This window comes from Eupeodes corollae, chromosome 3 (assembly GCF_945859685.1).
Source record: "Eupeodes corollae chromosome 3, idEupCoro1.1, whole genome shotgun sequence".
NCBI classification, from domain to species: domain Eukaryota; kingdom Metazoa; phylum Arthropoda; class Insecta; order Diptera; family Syrphidae; genus Eupeodes; species Eupeodes corollae.
Window position 1 is genome coordinate 32,410,634 of NC_079149.1, and position 19,404 is coordinate 32,430,037.

The 19,404-nt window shown below is 34.5% G+C and overlaps 3 protein-coding genes across 3 annotated transcripts; 1 reads left to right on the forward strand and 2 right to left on the reverse strand.

Annotated features, from left to right (window-relative positions):
* Nucleotides 1-660: 660 nt before the first annotated feature.
* LOC129949453 (nucleolar GTP-binding protein 1) lies at nt 661-3,113 on the forward strand. The gene is made up of 3 exons (XM_056060921.1): nt 661-820; nt 999-1,273; nt 1,343-3,113. The coding sequence occupies exons 1-3, from the start codon at nt 773-775 to the stop codon at nt 2,970-2,972; spliced, it is 1,953 nt and encodes a 650-aa protein (XP_055916896.1). The 5' UTR covers nt 661-772; the 3' UTR covers nt 2,973-3,113.
* LOC129949454 (odorant receptor 56a) lies at nt 2,973-15,326 on the reverse strand. Its single transcript, XM_056060922.1, has 10 exons — nt 15,156-15,326; nt 13,320-13,437; nt 13,043-13,260; nt 12,766-12,969; nt 9,841-10,053; nt 9,399-9,529; nt 3,617-3,719; nt 3,459-3,560; nt 3,233-3,385; nt 2,973-3,184 (listed from the first exon to the last, which is right to left on the reverse strand). Exons 2-10 carry the CDS (start codon nt 13,390-13,392, stop codon nt 3,131-3,133), a joined length of 1,251 nt encoding a protein of 416 aa, XP_055916897.1. The 5' UTR covers nt 13,393-13,437; nt 15,156-15,326; the 3' UTR covers nt 2,973-3,130.
* A 2,809-nt stretch (nt 15,327-18,135) lies between these two features.
* Nucleotides 18,136-18,987, reverse strand: LOC129951792 (dynein axonemal light chain 1). Its single transcript, XM_056064111.1, has 3 exons — nt 18,745-18,987; nt 18,565-18,676; nt 18,136-18,505 (listed from the first exon to the last, which is right to left on the reverse strand). Exons 1-3 carry the CDS (start codon nt 18,975-18,977, stop codon nt 18,200-18,202), a joined length of 651 nt encoding a protein of 216 aa, XP_055920086.1. The 5' UTR covers nt 18,978-18,987; the 3' UTR covers nt 18,136-18,199.
* Between the last annotated feature and the right edge of the window lie 417 nt (nt 18,988-19,404).

The following is a 19,404-nucleotide window of genomic DNA, read 5'->3' on the forward strand; positions in this document are numbered from 1 at the left end:
AATACACACTGCAGCGATAAACTTCAAAAAGACAGTTTTGATGTTTGTAAAAATTAGAAAGGACAATTTTATGGTACTCTCAGACTAAGTGGTAATATGTTCACATCAAATACATTTTTTTAAAACTGCTTAGTGTTCAGTTCAATTGTTTGGTTCAGCAACGTTTCAAACTATAAATACGTACGTGAGAATAAATGACTAAGGGGCTGATCAACAACAACGGAGGGCACGATGAGCGGTTTTACACTTTGTTTTCAACTCTCATAATTGTCAAAACCCTTACAAAACTGAAAAACTAACATTTTTGAATATAGTATATATGAAAAGCGGTTTTCGCTAACGGGAGGATTTACCTGGAAAGAAATTTAAGTGGTAAAGCAGACATTTAGAATAATCTTGATTTCTAACAAATTATTTAAGTGTATAGAGATATTTTTGGTACAGTTTTCAATAAACAATAAACACGAAAAACGTATCTTAAAAACTTCACTTTTAAAAAATTGATTTGAAAATATTTTCTACTACCAATGAACGCTTCGAGTACTAAAATTATTCCGTCTCCTATCTATCCAAAGATGGCGCCGCTCTTTTCTTCAATCCATAAACACCTCGCAGCTCGATTACTCGCCGTCAATAACCAACTTGACATTTCATCATTTCAACAAACGTCACCCTCTTTTTCGAATCGGCCGTCACCTCGTGGTGTTTTGTGCCTTTGATTCAATTTATTTTCCTTAAATTTTTCCGGAAAATAACACAAAAATAATACAAAATGAGTTTGTATAATTTCAAAAAAATTATGGTGGTTCCGCCAGCAAAGGTAAATATTAAATTTAATAAACAAAAATCACATCAAAACAATTTTTCATAACAAACACCTCAAAAGAAAAAACCTAACCTAACTCCATGCTTTCATTTCATTTGCGTCGTAATTTAATAAAATTCAAAATTATGTTAAATTATTATTTATTTATGTTTTCTCTTGTTCTTGTTTTTAGGACTTTATCGATATTATGCTATCGAAAACACAACGTAAAACCCCCACCGTTGTGCATAAAGGATACAAAATATCTCGTATCCGTGCTTTCTACACGCGTAAAGTTAAATACACGCAGCAAAACTTCCACGATCGTCTGTCGCAAATCATTCAGGACTTCCCCAAACTCGACGACGTCCATCCATTCTATGCTGATTTAATGAACGTTCTCTACGACAAGGACCATTACAAATTGGCCCTGGGTCAGTTGAACACCGCCAGGCATTTGATTGACAAGTAAGTACCTTGCATCCTTGATCTTTCCACTTCCATCCGAGACTAATGTATTTTTCCTCCTTAATTCAGTGTTGCCAAGGACTACGTTCGTCTTTTGAAGTACGGTGACTCCCTGTATCGTTGCAAACAGCTGAAGAAAGCAGCTCTCGGTCGCATGGCCACAATCATGAAGCGTCAAGCCTCAAATTTAACATACTTGGAGCAAGTCCGTCAGCATCTGTCCCGTTTGCCAACAATCGATCCCTACAACCGCACCATCATCATTTGTGGTTTTCCCAATGTCGGCAAATCGAGCTTCATTAATAAGATCACCCGGGCCGACGTAGAAGTCCAGCCATACGCATTCACAACCAAGAGTTTGTATGTCGGACACACAGACTACAAATACCTGCGTTGGCAGGTGATTGACACTCCCGGAATTCTGGATCATCCTCTGGAGGAACGTAACGTCATTGAAATGCAGGCTATCACAGCGCTGGCTCATTTGAGAGCATGTGTTCTGTACTTTATGGACATCTCAGAGCAATGTGGACACTCCTTGGAGGAACAAGTCAAGCTCTTCGAAGGAATCAAGCCCCTCTTCACAAACAAACCTCTGATCGTTGCCGTCAATAAGATCGATATTCTGACACTTGACGAGCTGAACGAAGACCGCAGACAGATTATCACAAAACTGCAGGAAGACAAGAACATTCCAGTGATGTTCATGTCGACCGTCAACGAAGAAGGAGTCATGGAGGTTAAGATTGAGGCTTGCGAGCGATTGTTGTCGTTCCGTGTTGACCAGAAAATGCGCACCAAGAAGGTTGATAACATCCTCAACCGTCTGCATTTGGCAACGCCAGCGGCCCGCGATGAAAAGACACGTCCACCATGCATACCTGAGGCAGCTCTTAAGCGTCTCCAAAACAATGCCGAGAAGACCAAGCGCAAGCTCGAGAAAGAAATCGAAATGGAAATGGGAGACGACTACACACTGGACCTCAAGAAGAACTACACAACGATACCCGAAGAGGAACGTTACGACGTTATCCCAGAATTCTGGGAGGGCCACAACATCGCCGACTACATCGATCCCGATATTTTCGACAAACTGGAAGAACTCGAACGCGCCGAAGGCATCCGCGAAGAATCCGGACTCTACAATCCACCAGACATGTCCATGGACGACACTCTCAAAGAAATCCGCGAAATGGCCAAACAGATCCGCGACAGACGATTCCTCCTCCGCGACGAGAGACGCTTGCAGAGCAGAAAGAACAAGCCAATTATTCCACGTAACAAACAACCCAAGGTCCGTGATCGTAGTGTCACCAAGCTCCGCGAAACCATGGAGAATCTTGGAGTCGATATGTCGGGCACAGAAAACGCCAACTTCACAAAGAGTGTGGTCGACATCCGACGAGGCCTTGTCGAAGTCGGTAAACCATCCATCGGCAAGAGAATACTGCTCGACAAAGAATCCTCAGCTGTGGTCCGATCGACTGGTCAAGCTCTCAAACGAGCTCTTCCTCGAGATCACCAAGGTGTCAAGAATGTGGCTATGAAGAAGAAACTGCACATCATGGCCAAGCGCGATATTGCCAAGAAGGTGACGAGAAACGGTCTCAAGGGAGAAGCGGATCGTTTCATTGGAACCAAGATGCCCAAGCATTTGTTCGCTGGCAAGCGAGGATCAGGCAAAACAGATAGACGTTAATTTAGGTGAAGATTTCCTTTGTATTTTTTCTTTTTATTTCTAAATTCTGTGCAAGTGGGGGTGTACCGTTTCACAGTTTTAATATTATTATTTTTATAAACATGAACTAAAGATTATGATAATAAAGTGATCTACAAAATATTTGATTTGTTGTTTCTTTAATCCGATGTCTTCCTTAAGAGACTGAAGTAACTGTAGGCGGCTCGTATGATCTATAAGAAAAGAACTTACTTATAAATTCAATATTTTTGAAGACTTACATCTATGAAGGTTGTCAGACTCAGCGGCACCAGAACGGCTTTGATTTCCAAGGGACGAGCTGTGATTGTCATAGCCAGTTGAATTATCTTTTGAATTTTTATAGGATAGTTGTACCAGTCGCAAGAGTAAATTGCAAAACCCATTTCTAAACTCTGTTTTTTTTTTTTAAATACACAACACTTTTTTGATTAGTTTGGACTTTAAAAAAAACTGGAGAAGACTTACATTTTCCTTCATTAGGGTTGCATGCCAATGATAAAGCCACAATATCGAAGACATCACGAATAAATACAGACACATGAATACGAAATCCATTTTTGTAGGATTCTAAAAACACACATTAAATGAGTTCAAGAAGAAGAAATTAATATTCCAAAACTTACCCCCGTTACTAACTCGTAGAATAGAAAACAAATCAAAATCGAAAATATTATGAAGTCGGCGAATACTGGAACACCAATTAACTCTTGAAGCTCACAGGCGAACCTGGAAATGGTTGGTAAAATTAGTTTTTTTTTATATTTGGAACACAAAATTAACGTTATGAATAATCCTAATATTTTGGAAGTTAAATGGGAGAGAAACAGTGCTGGGTAAGGCCTTATACATTCTTGATGTGCGGTCGAGAACAATAATCTCTGTACTACATTCATTGACAGTACGTTCGAAAGTTAACTGGATGAAATTCCTTTAAGTACCACTGGCATGATGGTTGGTGAGAAAGACTGTCAGGATAGAGGTCTTGTTTTCAATCAGTGCCTTAAGTTATTTATTCACGGGTACTGCCTTTTGTGAGGAATTGACATACCCTGCAAGATAAATTCTTGTCATGAAAAATGCTTTCTCAAATTAGTCGTTTGGATTCGGATTAAGACTATAGGTCCCCTACATTCGTCCAGATGTCATTGACGCACGTTGACCTCAAGGGTCCATTGTGATACCACTTATGAGGTTACTCATGGGAGAGTAATGAACTTAAACAAACCATTTCGTGCTTTCAATAAAGTTAGAGAGACGTTTTGTGCCAATCGTTGCCAGTTCACTGGTATTATCGAAGAAGGGATTACCGAGAAAGTTATTCCCACTAATGGAGAGTGCTGGACATGTACATAGAAGGTGTTGGACTGTTTCCCCTTCCCCCTCGTCCATGCAGCTTCTTCAAAAGTCATTTGTGTAGACCCCTAGCCTAAAAGCAAGTCTTCCTATTAGGCTGTTTCCTGTTATTACTCCAATTGTAGAGCTTATACTTTGTCTGCTCAGGGATATCAAGTCTTTTGACCGTTTTAAGTCTATGCTTGGTTGCTAGGCAGGTGGTACTCTGTGACCATCTAGCATTTGTTGATTCTAGAGCATATTGTTTGAGAAGATATTTGCATGTAGCAAGTGGTGTTCCTATGTTATGTTTTTGTCTAACATTAGGCAGAAGTGTTCCGTTTTTGGCGAGCTCATCGGTTTTGCAATTTCCCGGAATGTCTCTGTGGCCCGCCACCCAAATGAGGTGAATATTAAACTGTTCCGTCATCTCATTCAGAGATGATCGACAATCGTGGACAGTTTGAGAGATTGTGGAGACAGACGCGAGAGATTTAAGAGCGTCTTGGCTGTCTGAAAAGATTCGCATATCCTTGCAAGATTTAACATTTTCTTTGAGCCAGGATAGTGCTTCTTTAATCGCCATTACTTCTGCCTGGAATACACTACATTAATGGGGATAGGCTGAGATTCCATTGTTCCCAATATTAATTCTGTTTATGTGGATTGACGTCCAAGCCACGTTGCTTAGCCCATTTTGTTAGCCTATTTAAGGCATTTTGTAGGAGTTCCGAGAGAACTTGGGGGTGCTTCCCAGATACGCAACGTCGTCAGCATAGGCAATCACCTTAAAACCCTCTGCCTCCTAAGCTGTAAGTAGGTCGTTTACTACCATGTTCCATAAAAGAGGCGAAAGGACTCCACCTTGGGGAGTGCCTCGATTCACCGATCTGGTGGTAGTGAAACTTCTCATGTTAGAAATTATTGTCCTGCTTTTGAGCATGAGACTTATAAGATCTATGAGTGATTTCTCTAATTTCAGCTTATCCATTTCTGTTGTGATCGCCTGGTAACTGACGTTGTTGAAAGCTTCTTTAATATCTAGGAACGCTACCAGGTTATATTCTTTGTATTCGAGGGAATATTCAATAATACGTACCAGCGAGAGAAGTGCTTATTCTACTGATTTTCCCTTAGAGTAAGCATGTTGAGCTGTGGCAATGAGACACGGTTTTAAGTTATGTCTGATGTAAATTTCAATCAATCTTTCCAAGGTTGAGAGTTGTAAGTCACTAAGTCCTAGTTCTGTACGAACTGCACATCCACCTTATTTATTTATTTAATGACGTGTATTATTGCTGAAATATCTGTAAAAGGACGAAAGAGAGGAAACACTATTGTCGTAGTGAATATTTATAAAGATGAAAATCCTCTTTTAGATAAAGCAACGTCCCTTCTGTCGAACTTTTTTCTTCTGAAGTGAATAAACAGACTTCTCTTTAAAATAGTAAAAAAAGGAAGTATTTAAGGTTATATTTGATATTGTCACTGAAAAGTTTGTATTTGTTGAGTATTTAACTTTCAGCAATTTGAGAGATTTGCTTTAATCAAAAAACAGAATTAAGTTATTTTTACTATTATTAAAGTTATTTATCACGGAAAGAATGCATCGACAAACTTTAATCCAAAATTGGAGTAAAAGTTCCATTTTATAGTAAATTTAAATCAAGGCAAAACTACTAAAACTGGACTACTTCGCTTAGTGATGAAGTTTAAAACCAATTGTTTAGCCAGGAACAATTGTTGCTGGTAGATTAGGGATATCTTAAACATTAAAGACTCAAATGTAGAATTCAAAACAAGGCAAAATCGAAAATAATCACTACATCAAATGTTTTTGCGAGCGAAGTTTTTTTTTTCTTAAAGTGGAAGTAAAATGTTGAATTACAATTTTTACAATGACACCGGGAATTCATGATTTTTGCTAAAAATAGCATTTGGACATTCGTTTCTCTTCCTCATTTATTTTTAAATGTATCATCAGCGGGCACACGACTCTTTTGAAACTTCGGCAAGTATAATTGAAAAGGTTTGACGTGCAATTCCACCGTTCTTTTTACCACCAATTTGGTTTTGGTAACCTCCTGTTGCCAACAAATTCAATGCAGCAGATAACTTAATGATAATCGGAACAGCATTTTGTTTTTTGCGAGTAGTCATGTCGGATGATATGGTTTAAAATAGGAACATACATCGGACTTTAGAAAGACGATAGCTCTAAATAAAACTAAAACAAAAGTATACCTATATTTTTCATTAAGAATGCTTTCAAATACTCTACCGTATTAAGGGTGATTTAAAAAAAAAATAAATTCAAAAAAAACACACATGAAATTTAGAAAAATGCATAAAATCTTTATTACGGTCCAATAAAAATAATTTTTAAAGATAATTTCATGCAATTGTTGACCACGAATGCGCCTCAAATAAGCCTCTCCACAAACACAATTTTTAATTAAAAAAGTGGATCTTCAGCCAACTTTCCAAGAGCCCATTCACCAAAATTTTTACGTTACAGTAGGTCGTTCGGCTTCAATTCTTGCACCAACTGTATTTTTAAAGACATCACATCCTTGCGCAAAACTGTCCACGTTGTTGAACAGAGGCCCAATTGCTGCGAATAGCGACGAATTGAAAATTGATGGTCATCATTAACACTGATGCGATATTTTCACTGCGCACTCTACATAAGCGTGTTGGTGGTTTAATGTCCAAGAATATAAATTTGATGCGAAATTTAGTTGCAGTAGCCCAGATAGTCGCTTGAATGGTCGATTAAACTTACCATAAAATGAAAGAAACGCGCGATAAACTTTCTTAACAGAGCACACATTTTGATAATAAAATTCAACAATTTTCAAGCGTTGTTAGTTTGTAAGACGATTCATGGTTAAATTATAGACCAAACTGAAGATGTTTGATAGTGAAACAAAACGCGAAACTTGCTGTTTAAAAAAGTGTTGCAAAAAGATAATAGCTAAAAAATCGCCCTTTATATGTACAAACTTTTCTCACTCAGCTCCATTATTTTGGAATTATCTGTTATTCTTCTGCGTTCAATTTGCTCGTACCGTTCTTCATGTCTTTGCAAAATAAACCAAATTCTAACGGTGTTCATTTTTGTAATAATTATTCTAGTCCAAAAATTGTATGTTTTATTTTTGTTTTGTTTTAAGAACTGCCAAACAACTCGATACTCGTTCGAAAGTACAAAATTGTTTTAAAACAAATTGGTTTAACTGGCATCCGATTATAATTATATACGAAATACGATTTGAAAGTAGAATAGGAAATGAGTTTCGAATAGAATCAAAAGTAGAATCGAGTTACATAGTAGGGACCCAGAAGAAGCTTATTAAATCATGTTGTAGAGGTATCTCCAGCACAGTGGAAAATATGTATTCGATGTTATTAGAGACCGACCGGGAACCAGTACAAAATTTACTGATAATGACTATTATGTTTTTCATTGTTATACCTTAAAAAACCGTAGTCGCATCGTATCAAAATTAAAATCGCGAAGTGGCAGAATTTACTTAATAATAATAAGGGCTTACAAAATGTACCTAAATAGAATTTCATAATAGATAACAGAACAAGAGTCATACAAGAAAAATTACTTTTATCAAATTTATATGCTCGACAAAATAAATACAAACTTTTAGCAATAGAAGACCTTCTATCAAAAGAGGGACAAGTCCAAGTCAAACCAAAAATAACTCTTTGAACATCAATTATTTTAAAATGATATGAAATTAAAGAATTCGAATATTTCAACAGTAATTACTGTGATTTTTAAAGTTTTCAAGTCTTGAGTAAAGATTGTTTGAAGACAGAAATAAGAAAACTTTGGAATTCAAAAATGATAAGAAAAAGTTAAAACTAGAATAAAATTACTTTGAAAATAGTAGCATAGCTATGATCCAGGATAGGAACCAAATCATCGGTCTTACCAAAATATTAATGTATGATATGAGTTAAGTTACTATTGAAAAATTTCCAATTTCTTGGAATAAACAGAACAAACAAAAATACGAATCTTCGAATTCCCGATGGAGTGGCGGGTGCAGCGTTTACAACGATTAAACACCATTTTTTTGGAAGCGATTAAATATCTTAACTTAGATGATAGGTAATGACCAGTCAACAAGACACAACACTTATTAAGACCTTATTGAGTGAGATTAGTAGACTAGTCGCTTCGTTTCACATTATGTTGATGATAATTGGCCACCATGACAATGCAATTTTACACCGTTAATTTGTTTTCCTTGGAGCCACAGAAAAGTCCAAGTGCAATCCCAGAACTAAGTTAGACACCAACTTTACTCAACTTAGGGCCAAGATACCAAAAGGTGGTTGATCATTAACTAAAGAATCGCAACCTGCTAATCTACCCCAGACGCCTATGTTGATGTTATAGGTATTTCAAAAATTGTGTTTTTTAGACTTGTGGTTTTCAATATATATTTTTTTTGGAGTTAGTCTTTTTGACAACTTGCTTTTGATCTATGCGCACCTTAATTTGTCATTTCAGAATGAATAGACATACTTCGGTTGCATTAAGACGGTGCTTAATGCCATACAGCCAACGAAACAATCAGCACGTCAAAAGGAAAGACTTGGTGAGCCTATAATCCTATTATGTCCCGTCTTGAGTATGTGGCATGGCCTCAAAGATCGTGCAGTTATAACTGCTGCACTATTTTTGTTGGGTTATGCGAATTCTCTTGTGTACGCAGACATGATTTGAAAAATAATATCTGGCCGAAATTTATTTGAGCCAGCTGTGGAGGCCACTCTTGGCCGAAAATATTTTTTAAAACATAATGTCAAACCCTTATCTTTATAATGAAGCTAAATTCTTGGCCATAACATTAAATTATATGCGTTTTATTTTTTCTTCAAAAGCCAATCGTCTTAAGAACGTGTGCTTTATAATAAAAAAGTCCAAAACTTTGTAGTAAAATACATAGATGTTCAACAAAAAAGTATCGCCAGCCTTGCTTTCAAAACTAAAAAATGATTGACCCTGTGTATGTGCACTTAAATGCAAAAATTAATTATACTCACCAATGTATACGAATTTGTTCAACAACACTAAATTTACACATTCGTTCACGTAGAAAATTGTTTTTATTTTCGGCTCCATCGAGTGTCGAATAATATAAGACTTCATTTGGTTCCAGAATTACTTTTGAGACCTGGAATTAAAAGTAAAAATCATATTGTTAGAAATGTGGTTTCTAAAGACTACTTCGGTACTTGAGGTTGACAAAAAAATGTCTTATTTCAATATTTTTTTTGTGTAGTTTCTATTTTGTATAAGATCGAAATTTGTCCCATTCATAAAAGGGGTTTGCTTTTTTTTTGATTTTAAAGGATTGAAAGTTTTTGACTTAATTTTTAAAGCCTGAAAAGATATTAACAAAATTTCTCCACAAGTTTTGTACAAAGAGCTTAAATCAATTTAAAGAAAAAATATTTTATATTTTAAAAATTATTGTTTTCTAACATCCATCGTAGACAATCGTTTATGCATAATCCTCCATTTCAAATTCACATAAGACATCATGCCAGTGATGAATGTATGCCATAATGGTATCATCATTATGCCCAAAAACAAAGCATACAATGGTAGAATGTATCCAACAAATAAGTCATCATGGACCTCTCGAAATGGAAAGAGTCTTGTCAGCAAAGGTTGTGTATCAATTGAATTTTGAATCTGCAAATAAAAGTGAATTTAATTTTTGACTTTTACTGTTAAAGGAAATTCAAATAATTTATCTAACATTTTCTATATTAAATATAAGATCCGGAAGAAATGCCATCATATAAAAAGCTTCAATATATGCCATAAGGCCGGCAATTAAAGACGGTGTCCAAACACAAAATGTTATTAATTGCATATATCTGTGAGCTTCCTTAAAGTATTCCTCTTCAACTTCATCGGTTTTCGTTCGAAGGAGATCCAGATTTTTTTGCAAGTAGGCTAACATACGAGCAATACCTTGAAGAAAACTAATTTTGTGACCATTTTTATAGCCATTTCTGATAGGGACACTTACTTTTCCTCCGAAAAAATGCATTGTGGATTGCAATTGATGTAGTGAGATAAAGGAATGCAGTTGCAGGACTCATTGCACTGCCTCCTTCTTGACCATAACTTAAAATCAATTTACCAAACTGTATAAATAATTCAAAATCACACGCATTAGAAATTACCACTTTTTGAAAATTCTGAATTACTCACTTCTAACGCACAGCAAAGACCAATCGAAAACGTAAAAAACACACTTACACAAAATTGCCAAAACTTATGTTTTTGAGTTTTATCAATTAAATAGCCACTAATACGCAACGCTTTAGCTTGGACATTGAAAAGTTGGTTATCAAAAATTTTTGGATCTAGAGGATAGTTATAAGTGTACCCCATGGTGTTTCTGAATGTTTCTGAAATGGGATTTACGGAAGAGCTAGATCTCTCAAAAATTCTGATATTAATTGCTACCCATATCATTATTCAATTTATCACGAATTTTATTAATAAAGGAAACAATTTTGGGAATTATACAATAATTATCTACTTTTTGTAATGTGCTACACTAAGTTAATTGTCACAAGAATTAATGTAACGACATGTAAGGGTTGTAAAACAATTTAAAATAACAGCCCATTCATTAACGTTCATCAATTGTAGGTACATATTTAATTTTTGGAGAATAATGAGGTGTCAATTAATTGAACCTGTAGTGTGAACATGTTGAAACCATTAACTAAAATAGGTAGGTATAGGGTCATTAATTTTTCGGTCTCAAGACGTAACATGTTGCCCTTAATTATGAAAGCCAATATATCATTCAAATTTTAACCTTTAAACATGCGATTCTTTTAAAGTAATGTTCAATTGATACAATGCTGGAACACCGATAAATTGGCAACATCAGAAACGTTTGTAATGGCGTTAAGTGTTTTCGCCCAAAACCATATCACCCAAATGAAAAATGTACGAGTTTGGCAATATCACAGGTTTTTTTCATTGCTCAAAAATAATAACCCCAAAATATTAAAAATGTAATATCGCCCAAAAAGGGCTTTATTTCCCAAAACATTTTTAGAAGAAAATGCCACAAAGCCCCGAGTCAATTTTAAAATATCGTGACGTCCAAATTACTAATTGACATATCTCTAAAATAACATTTGGATATTTTGACAAAATTTTTGTTTACTTTAGGTAATACGACATTTTGAGTTCTTATCTCCCAAACGGAAAAATAAACGAACGAGTTTAGGGTAAGGTTATCTCTTGCAGGAGGGATATTAATTGGCCACCAAGGTCATGCTATTCGACCCCCTTTATTTTTTCCTGTGGTCTTTCTTAAAGTCGCAGGACCGTGCAAACAAACCACAGTCGACCGCTGTCCTAAAGGTGAACATAACATAGGCCATTGCTCAAATTCAGCCAGATCTATGCGGAAGAGTCACGCAAAATTGGACCACTCGGATCCATGCCACCGTAAGAAGCCGAGGCGGGCATTTGAATGATGGCATACTTAATGGCATACATGCACCTTTTAAATAAAAAAAATAATTTTGTTAAAACATCGCACACAACTTGTTTAATTCCTTTCCAACATTTACCCGCCCTTATTGAAAGACCGTTTATTTGCCTATTACAAAATTAAAGGCGTTATAACATTTCCAAATTTGAGCGTTACGACATTAAAATTTGATTTGGACGATTTGACATTTTATTTGGGCTTTATAACGTTTTCTTAGTTATGTTTACGACGTTTCTCTCGTTGAGCTTTATGTATATCATTTTTCGATTAAGGTTATATGCTGTTGGGTGATAGGTCATTAAAAACGATAGAAATCATAATCTACGTAATACCCAACATAAATATCACAAAGCCATGTCATTAAACCCAAATTTAAAATTTAAAATTCCTTTGGGCAGAATGACAACTAACAACTTGAGCGTTATTTTATTTAACTTTAATTTGGGCGTTAAGACATCCGCTTTAGATTTGTCAGCGATATCTTTTGTAACTTTTTAGGCTTTGTGACCAAATTTGGATTGTATGACATTTTAGGACTTTGGCGTTATAGTATTGGGCGAAAAGACCTAACGCCACTTGTACTAGCAGCAGCATTAGGATGTGCACAAGGCTATACACTAGCGCTTCCAAATTTTTCTTCACAAATTTAACGCTCGAAAAATGTCCAAATTTTGAATCAACACTATATAATTTTAACATGTTGCTCGAATGTTAAGCGATTCATTATGGTAAATGTCAAACATTCAACTATTATTATGACACTTCCAATAAAAGCTAATTTTGACAGGTGTCAAATGCTCACATTACCAACTTAAACCTAGAAAAAATGGGTTATTGTTACGGGCTTCATACTCGTAATTGTTGTTGGTACTTACATCCATTCCAATTATTCGCTTATGCATTATCTTCCACTTTAAGTTAACATAACTCATAAGACTCGTTATGAATGTATGCCACAGCGGTATTGCAATACATCCAATAAAAAGGGCATACATTGGCAATATAATTCCAAAATATATATTTTCAGCAATTTCTTTGAAGGGATATAATCTACTTAGTAATGGCGGTGTATATGATTCCTGTTAAAAAACAAACACATTTTGAGAGCATTTTTCTTTTAATAATTATGTACAATTTATAAGTTTAACTTACCTTTTCTGACGTTGTATCCCAATACGAACCAATAGCAATTCTATAAAAACCATCAATATATGCTATAAGAGCAGCTGTTGTTGTAGGTGCCCAAATTGAAACTGTTATCACTTTTATATAACTATGCATTTCGTCGAAAAGTTTTTCTTCTTCTTCGTCTGATTTGGTGAGAAATTTATCAACATCCTTTTGTAAGAAAATCAACATTTGTGCGAGTCCTTTTAAGAAATCAAAATAAGGTTGCGATTACACTCAGTAGATAAATAAATAACCATACTTTCTCTTTGGAAAAATGCTGCACGATAGGCTATGAATGTTGATAGATAAAGAAATGTTGTTGCTGCGCTCATAGCACTGCCTCCTGAAAATTGAGGATCAAGGACCAATTTTGCAAACTGTAAAAAAAAACACAAAAATTTAATATACTTTGCATAAATGGGGCTAACCATTAACAAAATTAATTTTGAATAGACTGCTAATGTTACAGCTGTCATTTTCGAAGGTGTCATCTTTTGACATTTCTCAAGTTTAAATATTCACAATTGGCTGCGTTCAATCTCAGACAGGTAGGGTATCCGGATACCTTTTTGTTAGTGTTTTACGTGTAAAAAAAGCTGATCAGCTGAGATGTCAAAAAAGGAATCCAAAGGTATCCAAGAATTTCTGGGGTATGTAGGTATCTGACAGAACTGCTGATTTAACACATAGTTGAATTTCAAGAAACTTGAAAATTAATTTCAGCTTTTTGTATTTGTTGGTAAACAAAAATATACAAAATGTTAGTTGAAGTTGTATTTCAGGATGTTCTGTACATAATAAACGATGCGGAAGCTATTTGCCTCCGTATTTTAGAAGGCAATTATGATCTATTTTTTTAAACTTCAAAATTTACTTATTTTGTTCCCGTTTTGTAGATGACCAATTTGCTAGGTCTTTCCTCTAGTATCCAGCGTTCTGAAGTTGAAAAACCTCATCCTGTTCCATTAAATGTTTTATCTTACAACAATTTTGACTTCAAAGCTTAAATATTTCTCTGCTTTTTGTGAACAGCTGAAACTTGTTTTTATTTTTTGACAGCTATCTCAATACAGCTACCAAACTCGTTCAACAATGTATCTAAATCTATCCAACACGAGATTGAACGCAGCCATTATTGAAAATGAAACGATACAAGTATTGAAATGGTTAACATAAATTTGGACGTCTTAGTTGTCGGTTCGAAAAGTTGGAAAAATGTTTCGTCATCGAGTTTTTTTTTATAAAAGGTGATCACAAATCTATCCATCTTTTTATTTAACGGCTTAAGACTTTTTTGTTTGAAACCACGTTAAAACAAATTGAGCGTTTTTTAAATATTAATATAAAACTTCTTATTATATACTTATTGAGTTTTTCAAAGGGACTTGACATCTTTGAATATAATTTGTGGACGCACCATTATTCTCTGATCATCGAACTGTCATTGTCAATTTATGGCCATGGTAAATGGTTCAAGAGCGACCAACGTCTTCTTGCCGGCGTCTTTATTGGGTCATAATTTTTCGTCGAAGATAACGATCGTCACGTTACTGTGAATGGATTTATCGCACTATGATTACCAATTATTTTTGGTCCAAATTAGGAGATATGGACTTGAATGACATGTAATTTCAACAGAATGGTACCACACAGCACACCTTACAGTCGATTTGTTGAAATGTAAGTTTGATGAGCTGGTTGTTTCAAGAAATAATTCAGTCGGTTGTAGGCCTCGGTTGTTCGATTTAATTCTTCTAGAATATTTTCTTTGGGACTACGTTAAGTCATGCTAACAAGCCAACGGCATTGGAAAAGCTCAGAGCAAACATTGGCAATGGCCATTTGAACAAATGTTTTGATTGTACTTCAAGCCGATAAGAAAGTTTTTTTAATATCTCAAATTGTGCTTTATTTTCAAAAAGTAAAGTTAAGTCGTTATTGGAAGAAAACACTATATTATGACCGATTAAAATGAGTACCTGGAGCTCACTTCTGTAATGATATCCTTCGAACCTAGTTTAACTATCATTCTGGTTCAAAATATATTGGTATATATGCAAAAATTATGTAATTATGCAGTTTTGAAAGAACTTACACCCAAACATGAGCAAATCCCAAGTGAAAAAGTAAAAATTGCACATCGAACATAATGAAAAGAATAAAATTTATCATTTTCTTCAACTATATAACCAATATAACGTAAAGTGTTAACTTGTGCTTTGAAAATTTTATTAAAGAAAACTTTTTTATTAAGTGGATAGTTATATTTTATATGCACCATTGTAAGATATTCTATGGAATTAGAAATGGTTGTTTCAGCTTTTATAATGTAGGTAATACGGTACCGTGTTTTCATTGCAGAAATTATATTTTTAAATATTTAATCTATTTTATAATTGTGTTCTCTTGGTTCTTAAGTGACAAATAATTATTATCGTGACATTTCGAATCTTATTAAAACCGATATAAAATTACTTTAATTGTTATTGATTTAAATATGCAATACAGAATAGGAAGGATAATATTTGCAAAAACTTATTTACACTTTCTGTCAAAAGTAAGAATCCCAATTGTGTCATGTTTGCAAAAATAAAATAATAATAAATACAATTTTTTTCTAGAACACTTTTCGGGTGAAAATCTATACTAATATTAGACTAATACGAGCAGAGCACTCGTGATACTCTTTTCAATCGGTCAAATTTGAGCTTGAAATTAAATTGATGTGAAATATGCCTAGAAAAACGTAGATGCTATAATAAAGTGCTTTTTTTAATAAGGACTTGACTAAAATAAAACGCAATTCGAGACATTACAAAAACTTTCTAATCGGCTTGAAGTACAATCAAAACATTTATGAATGGAACTCGACTTCGTTCAAATGGTCATTGCCACATTATTTTCGATGTTCAATGCAGGCTATGAGATCTTCAAATGGCGTTGTCCTGTTAGCATGCCTTAACGAAGTCCCAAAGAAAATATTCTAGAAGTATTAAACCGTATAAACGAGGCAGCCAATCAACTGGACCATTTCTTGAGAAAACACACTCGTCAAACTTACTCTCAATAAATCGACTTTAAGGTGTGCTGTGTAGTAAATTCTGTTGACACCACATGTCATTCAAGTCCATATCTTCTAATAAGAACCAAAAATAATCGGTAATCATTGCGCTATAAACCCAATCACAGTAACGTGACGATCATTATCTTCGACAAAAAATATGGCCCACTAACGACACGCCGGCAAGCAAATCGCACGGCAAGCATGACACACATTTTGATATGTGGCGAAACCATTGAGCCATTGTGGTAGGGCGAGAATAACGACAGAAAATTGGAGTTAACGCTCTTAAACTTGCGATCGCCGACTCCGAATTTCGGTAGAAATTTTGCAGACGTTGCTCGTTCCTTTACTTTACCATGACCATAAATTGAAAATGACAGTTCCATGATCAGAGAAAAAGGGTGCGTTCACAAATTATATTCAAAGATGTCAAGTCTGTATGAAAAAAACTCGATAAGTATCTAATAAGAAGTTTTATATGAATATATGGAGAATATTTCAAATTCGAGGAAACTGTTAAGGTTTTGCTAAAATAATGTGTGACAGAATTGTTCCCTTTTAATAGTTCTAAAAAACAATCCGCGTCAGCATATGCCTAGCTTTCTAAGTTGACTCTCTATAACCGTTTTAATGTTTCCCAAACTTGTTCTAAAATAAAGCTTGTGAGTAACGCCTCGGTCCAGCAGTCTTTGCTAAAGGGGATGATTTAGAATTGGTTTCCTATTTTTTATATTTTTCTTAAAACTTTTATTTATTATTTATACATTGTGTGAAATATGCCCAATACGTTGAGAAACTTTTTACAGTGAGTGTACAAAAAGTTTGGTTACATTATAAGACTGTATTTTGTTGTATATTGCTGATATTTAGTTATAAATCATTAACACATTTAGATGGGAAAATGATTATTCTTGTACCGTTTAACAGATATGAATCACATGTTGTTTTTTTATATTATGTAAATTTGAGTTTTAGTCTATGGACAGCAGGTGTTGTGTGTTTTAAACAGTCAGAAAATCACCTTTAAGCTTGACGCCTTGCAGAAATTTAACACAAGGAATCAATGTTATGAACTTAAAACACTCTTAACTATTTTTGTTTGAGAGTTACTGCTAGAATTTAGAAACTTAAAAAAACACTGATAACTTGTATAATGAAGCGGGTAGCTATCATGAATAAGCTTTGAAAATTGCGAATTTATCATATTGGATTTTCTAATAAAAGATTAATTTTAACATTCATGAAATTTTCCATGACCAATTCCTTCATTTGCGGTATCTTTTAAGTCTTCCATCCATTTTGGAGCATTGGCATAAGCGATATAACACACTTGGCCTAAAAAAGGGGTAAAGGTGCGATGAGGTGACATTTGACAAGATTCCGGTGGTCAATTGTGAACAGCTCAACTAGAAATAACACAATAAGGAAACTGTTCTTGCAATCATTTATCATGTCTGCAAATAGGAATATGATTTAAGATATCAAAATGCTTAAGAAAGACCCAAAAGCAAAGACATTTTTGGAACTGTGACTGTGTTTTCACCATATTTGAAGAGTTTTTTAATAACAATAAATGCGTTGTAATTTCGTAGTTCTCATTTTTCAGATATCAAAAGATGACAGGTTCTTAAGTGACAGGTCCTCATAAAGAGGGCAGTTCCAAATGAAACTTTGGAAATCCCCTTTAAATAAAACTGCCTCTTGCGAGGAATTGACAAATTCTCCAAGAGTAACTCTTGTCGCTATGAAAAGTGCTTTCTCAAATTAGCCGTTCAGATTCGGCTTAAGAAACTGGGACCTCCATTCCTGTCAACATTACTCGAACACCGGAATGGTTGAGAGTTCTAAGTCGATAGGCCCTAGTTCTCAACGGACTATTGCTCCACCTAATTTATTTATTTATTTAATTATAAAAACTGAAATTCTTTTACCAGTTCCTGGTCCTTATGTGTTCAACATACAAACCTTTTAGTAGTTATGTCTCACTAAGCATCAAATTAAAACAAAGGTATTGTTTTTTTTTATCAAATTAAACATAAAATATTAAATATGCATTTATTTCCATTAAAAATCCCTCATGCAACTACGGGCTCTTCATTTACCACAACGGGTTCTCCATCTAATTTTTTTATAAGCGGCAGACGTTTAATACATTCAGCTCTCCAGGCAGTTTCGTCATATCCCTCACAAATGGGATTTCCAAACAATAGTAAATCCTCCAAACTCGACAATTCTTGTAGCTTATTAATTTCACACCAATCCTTTAACAAATTATTACTTATAAAAAGTAGTCTTAGATTTTTCAGAGCTGTTAATCCTTTCAGTTTTTCAATTAAATTATAACTTAACCAAAGCTCTTGCAATGTATCTGCAACAACTTCCTTAAAATAAAGAATTAAAATATAAGAAGATATTCTGTTTTCAAAAATTGTTTTCTTACCAGACCAGAAATTTGTTTAATGTAATTTCTTGATAGTGAAAGAACACGTAAGTTACGCATACCATTTAGGCCGTTTATTTTTTCAATCATATTTGTTGATAAACTTAACCATCTGCCAATCAAAACAAAATATCGCCGAAACGATTTAAAGGATATAATATTTGTTAGTAAGGCACATACTTGCAATTGACCAGATTTCCAAGTGCTCCATCCATTCGTTCAATTGGAGGCCATTGGAATTGTAAATCAATTTCTGTTGCTTCAGATGAACTAACTCTGGAGCGTTCCTCAAATCTCTTTAGGGCTTCCTTAATTGTTGTTGCTTTTGACATCGTTTTAGTTTGATATTTTATAAAAGATGAATATTCGAAAAACGAAAATTGTTTGACACAATCTATTGACCAAATATTCATCAATACATTTCTATAGAAACCTTTAAATGCAATGAAAAGTTTGTTAATTGGTTGCCACAATAAAACAAAATTATCTAAAGGGTGTTTTCTAAGACGTGTGGATTTCAAAAAGAAAAAAATAAAGTTATGGACAAAAATTTAGCTAATAAGAAACCCGCAAAAAATAGTCCAGCGGTATTTAGTCGCACGATATTAGAGGGCACTCCCTAAATGCCACAGGCCCATGACGAGAGATAATGCACTCACCAAAAGTTTACTGTAATATATTAATTGTTCTATTCGTTCAAACCAAACCATTATTTTGGTAATAAAATTTGCACAATTTGCAAACGTTTCAAACAAAACCGAGCATCTATCAAAAAACGCAAAATGGCCAAAAAGTGACAGACCCTAAAAAGTACTCTGTTTTTTATTTCTGACAATGATT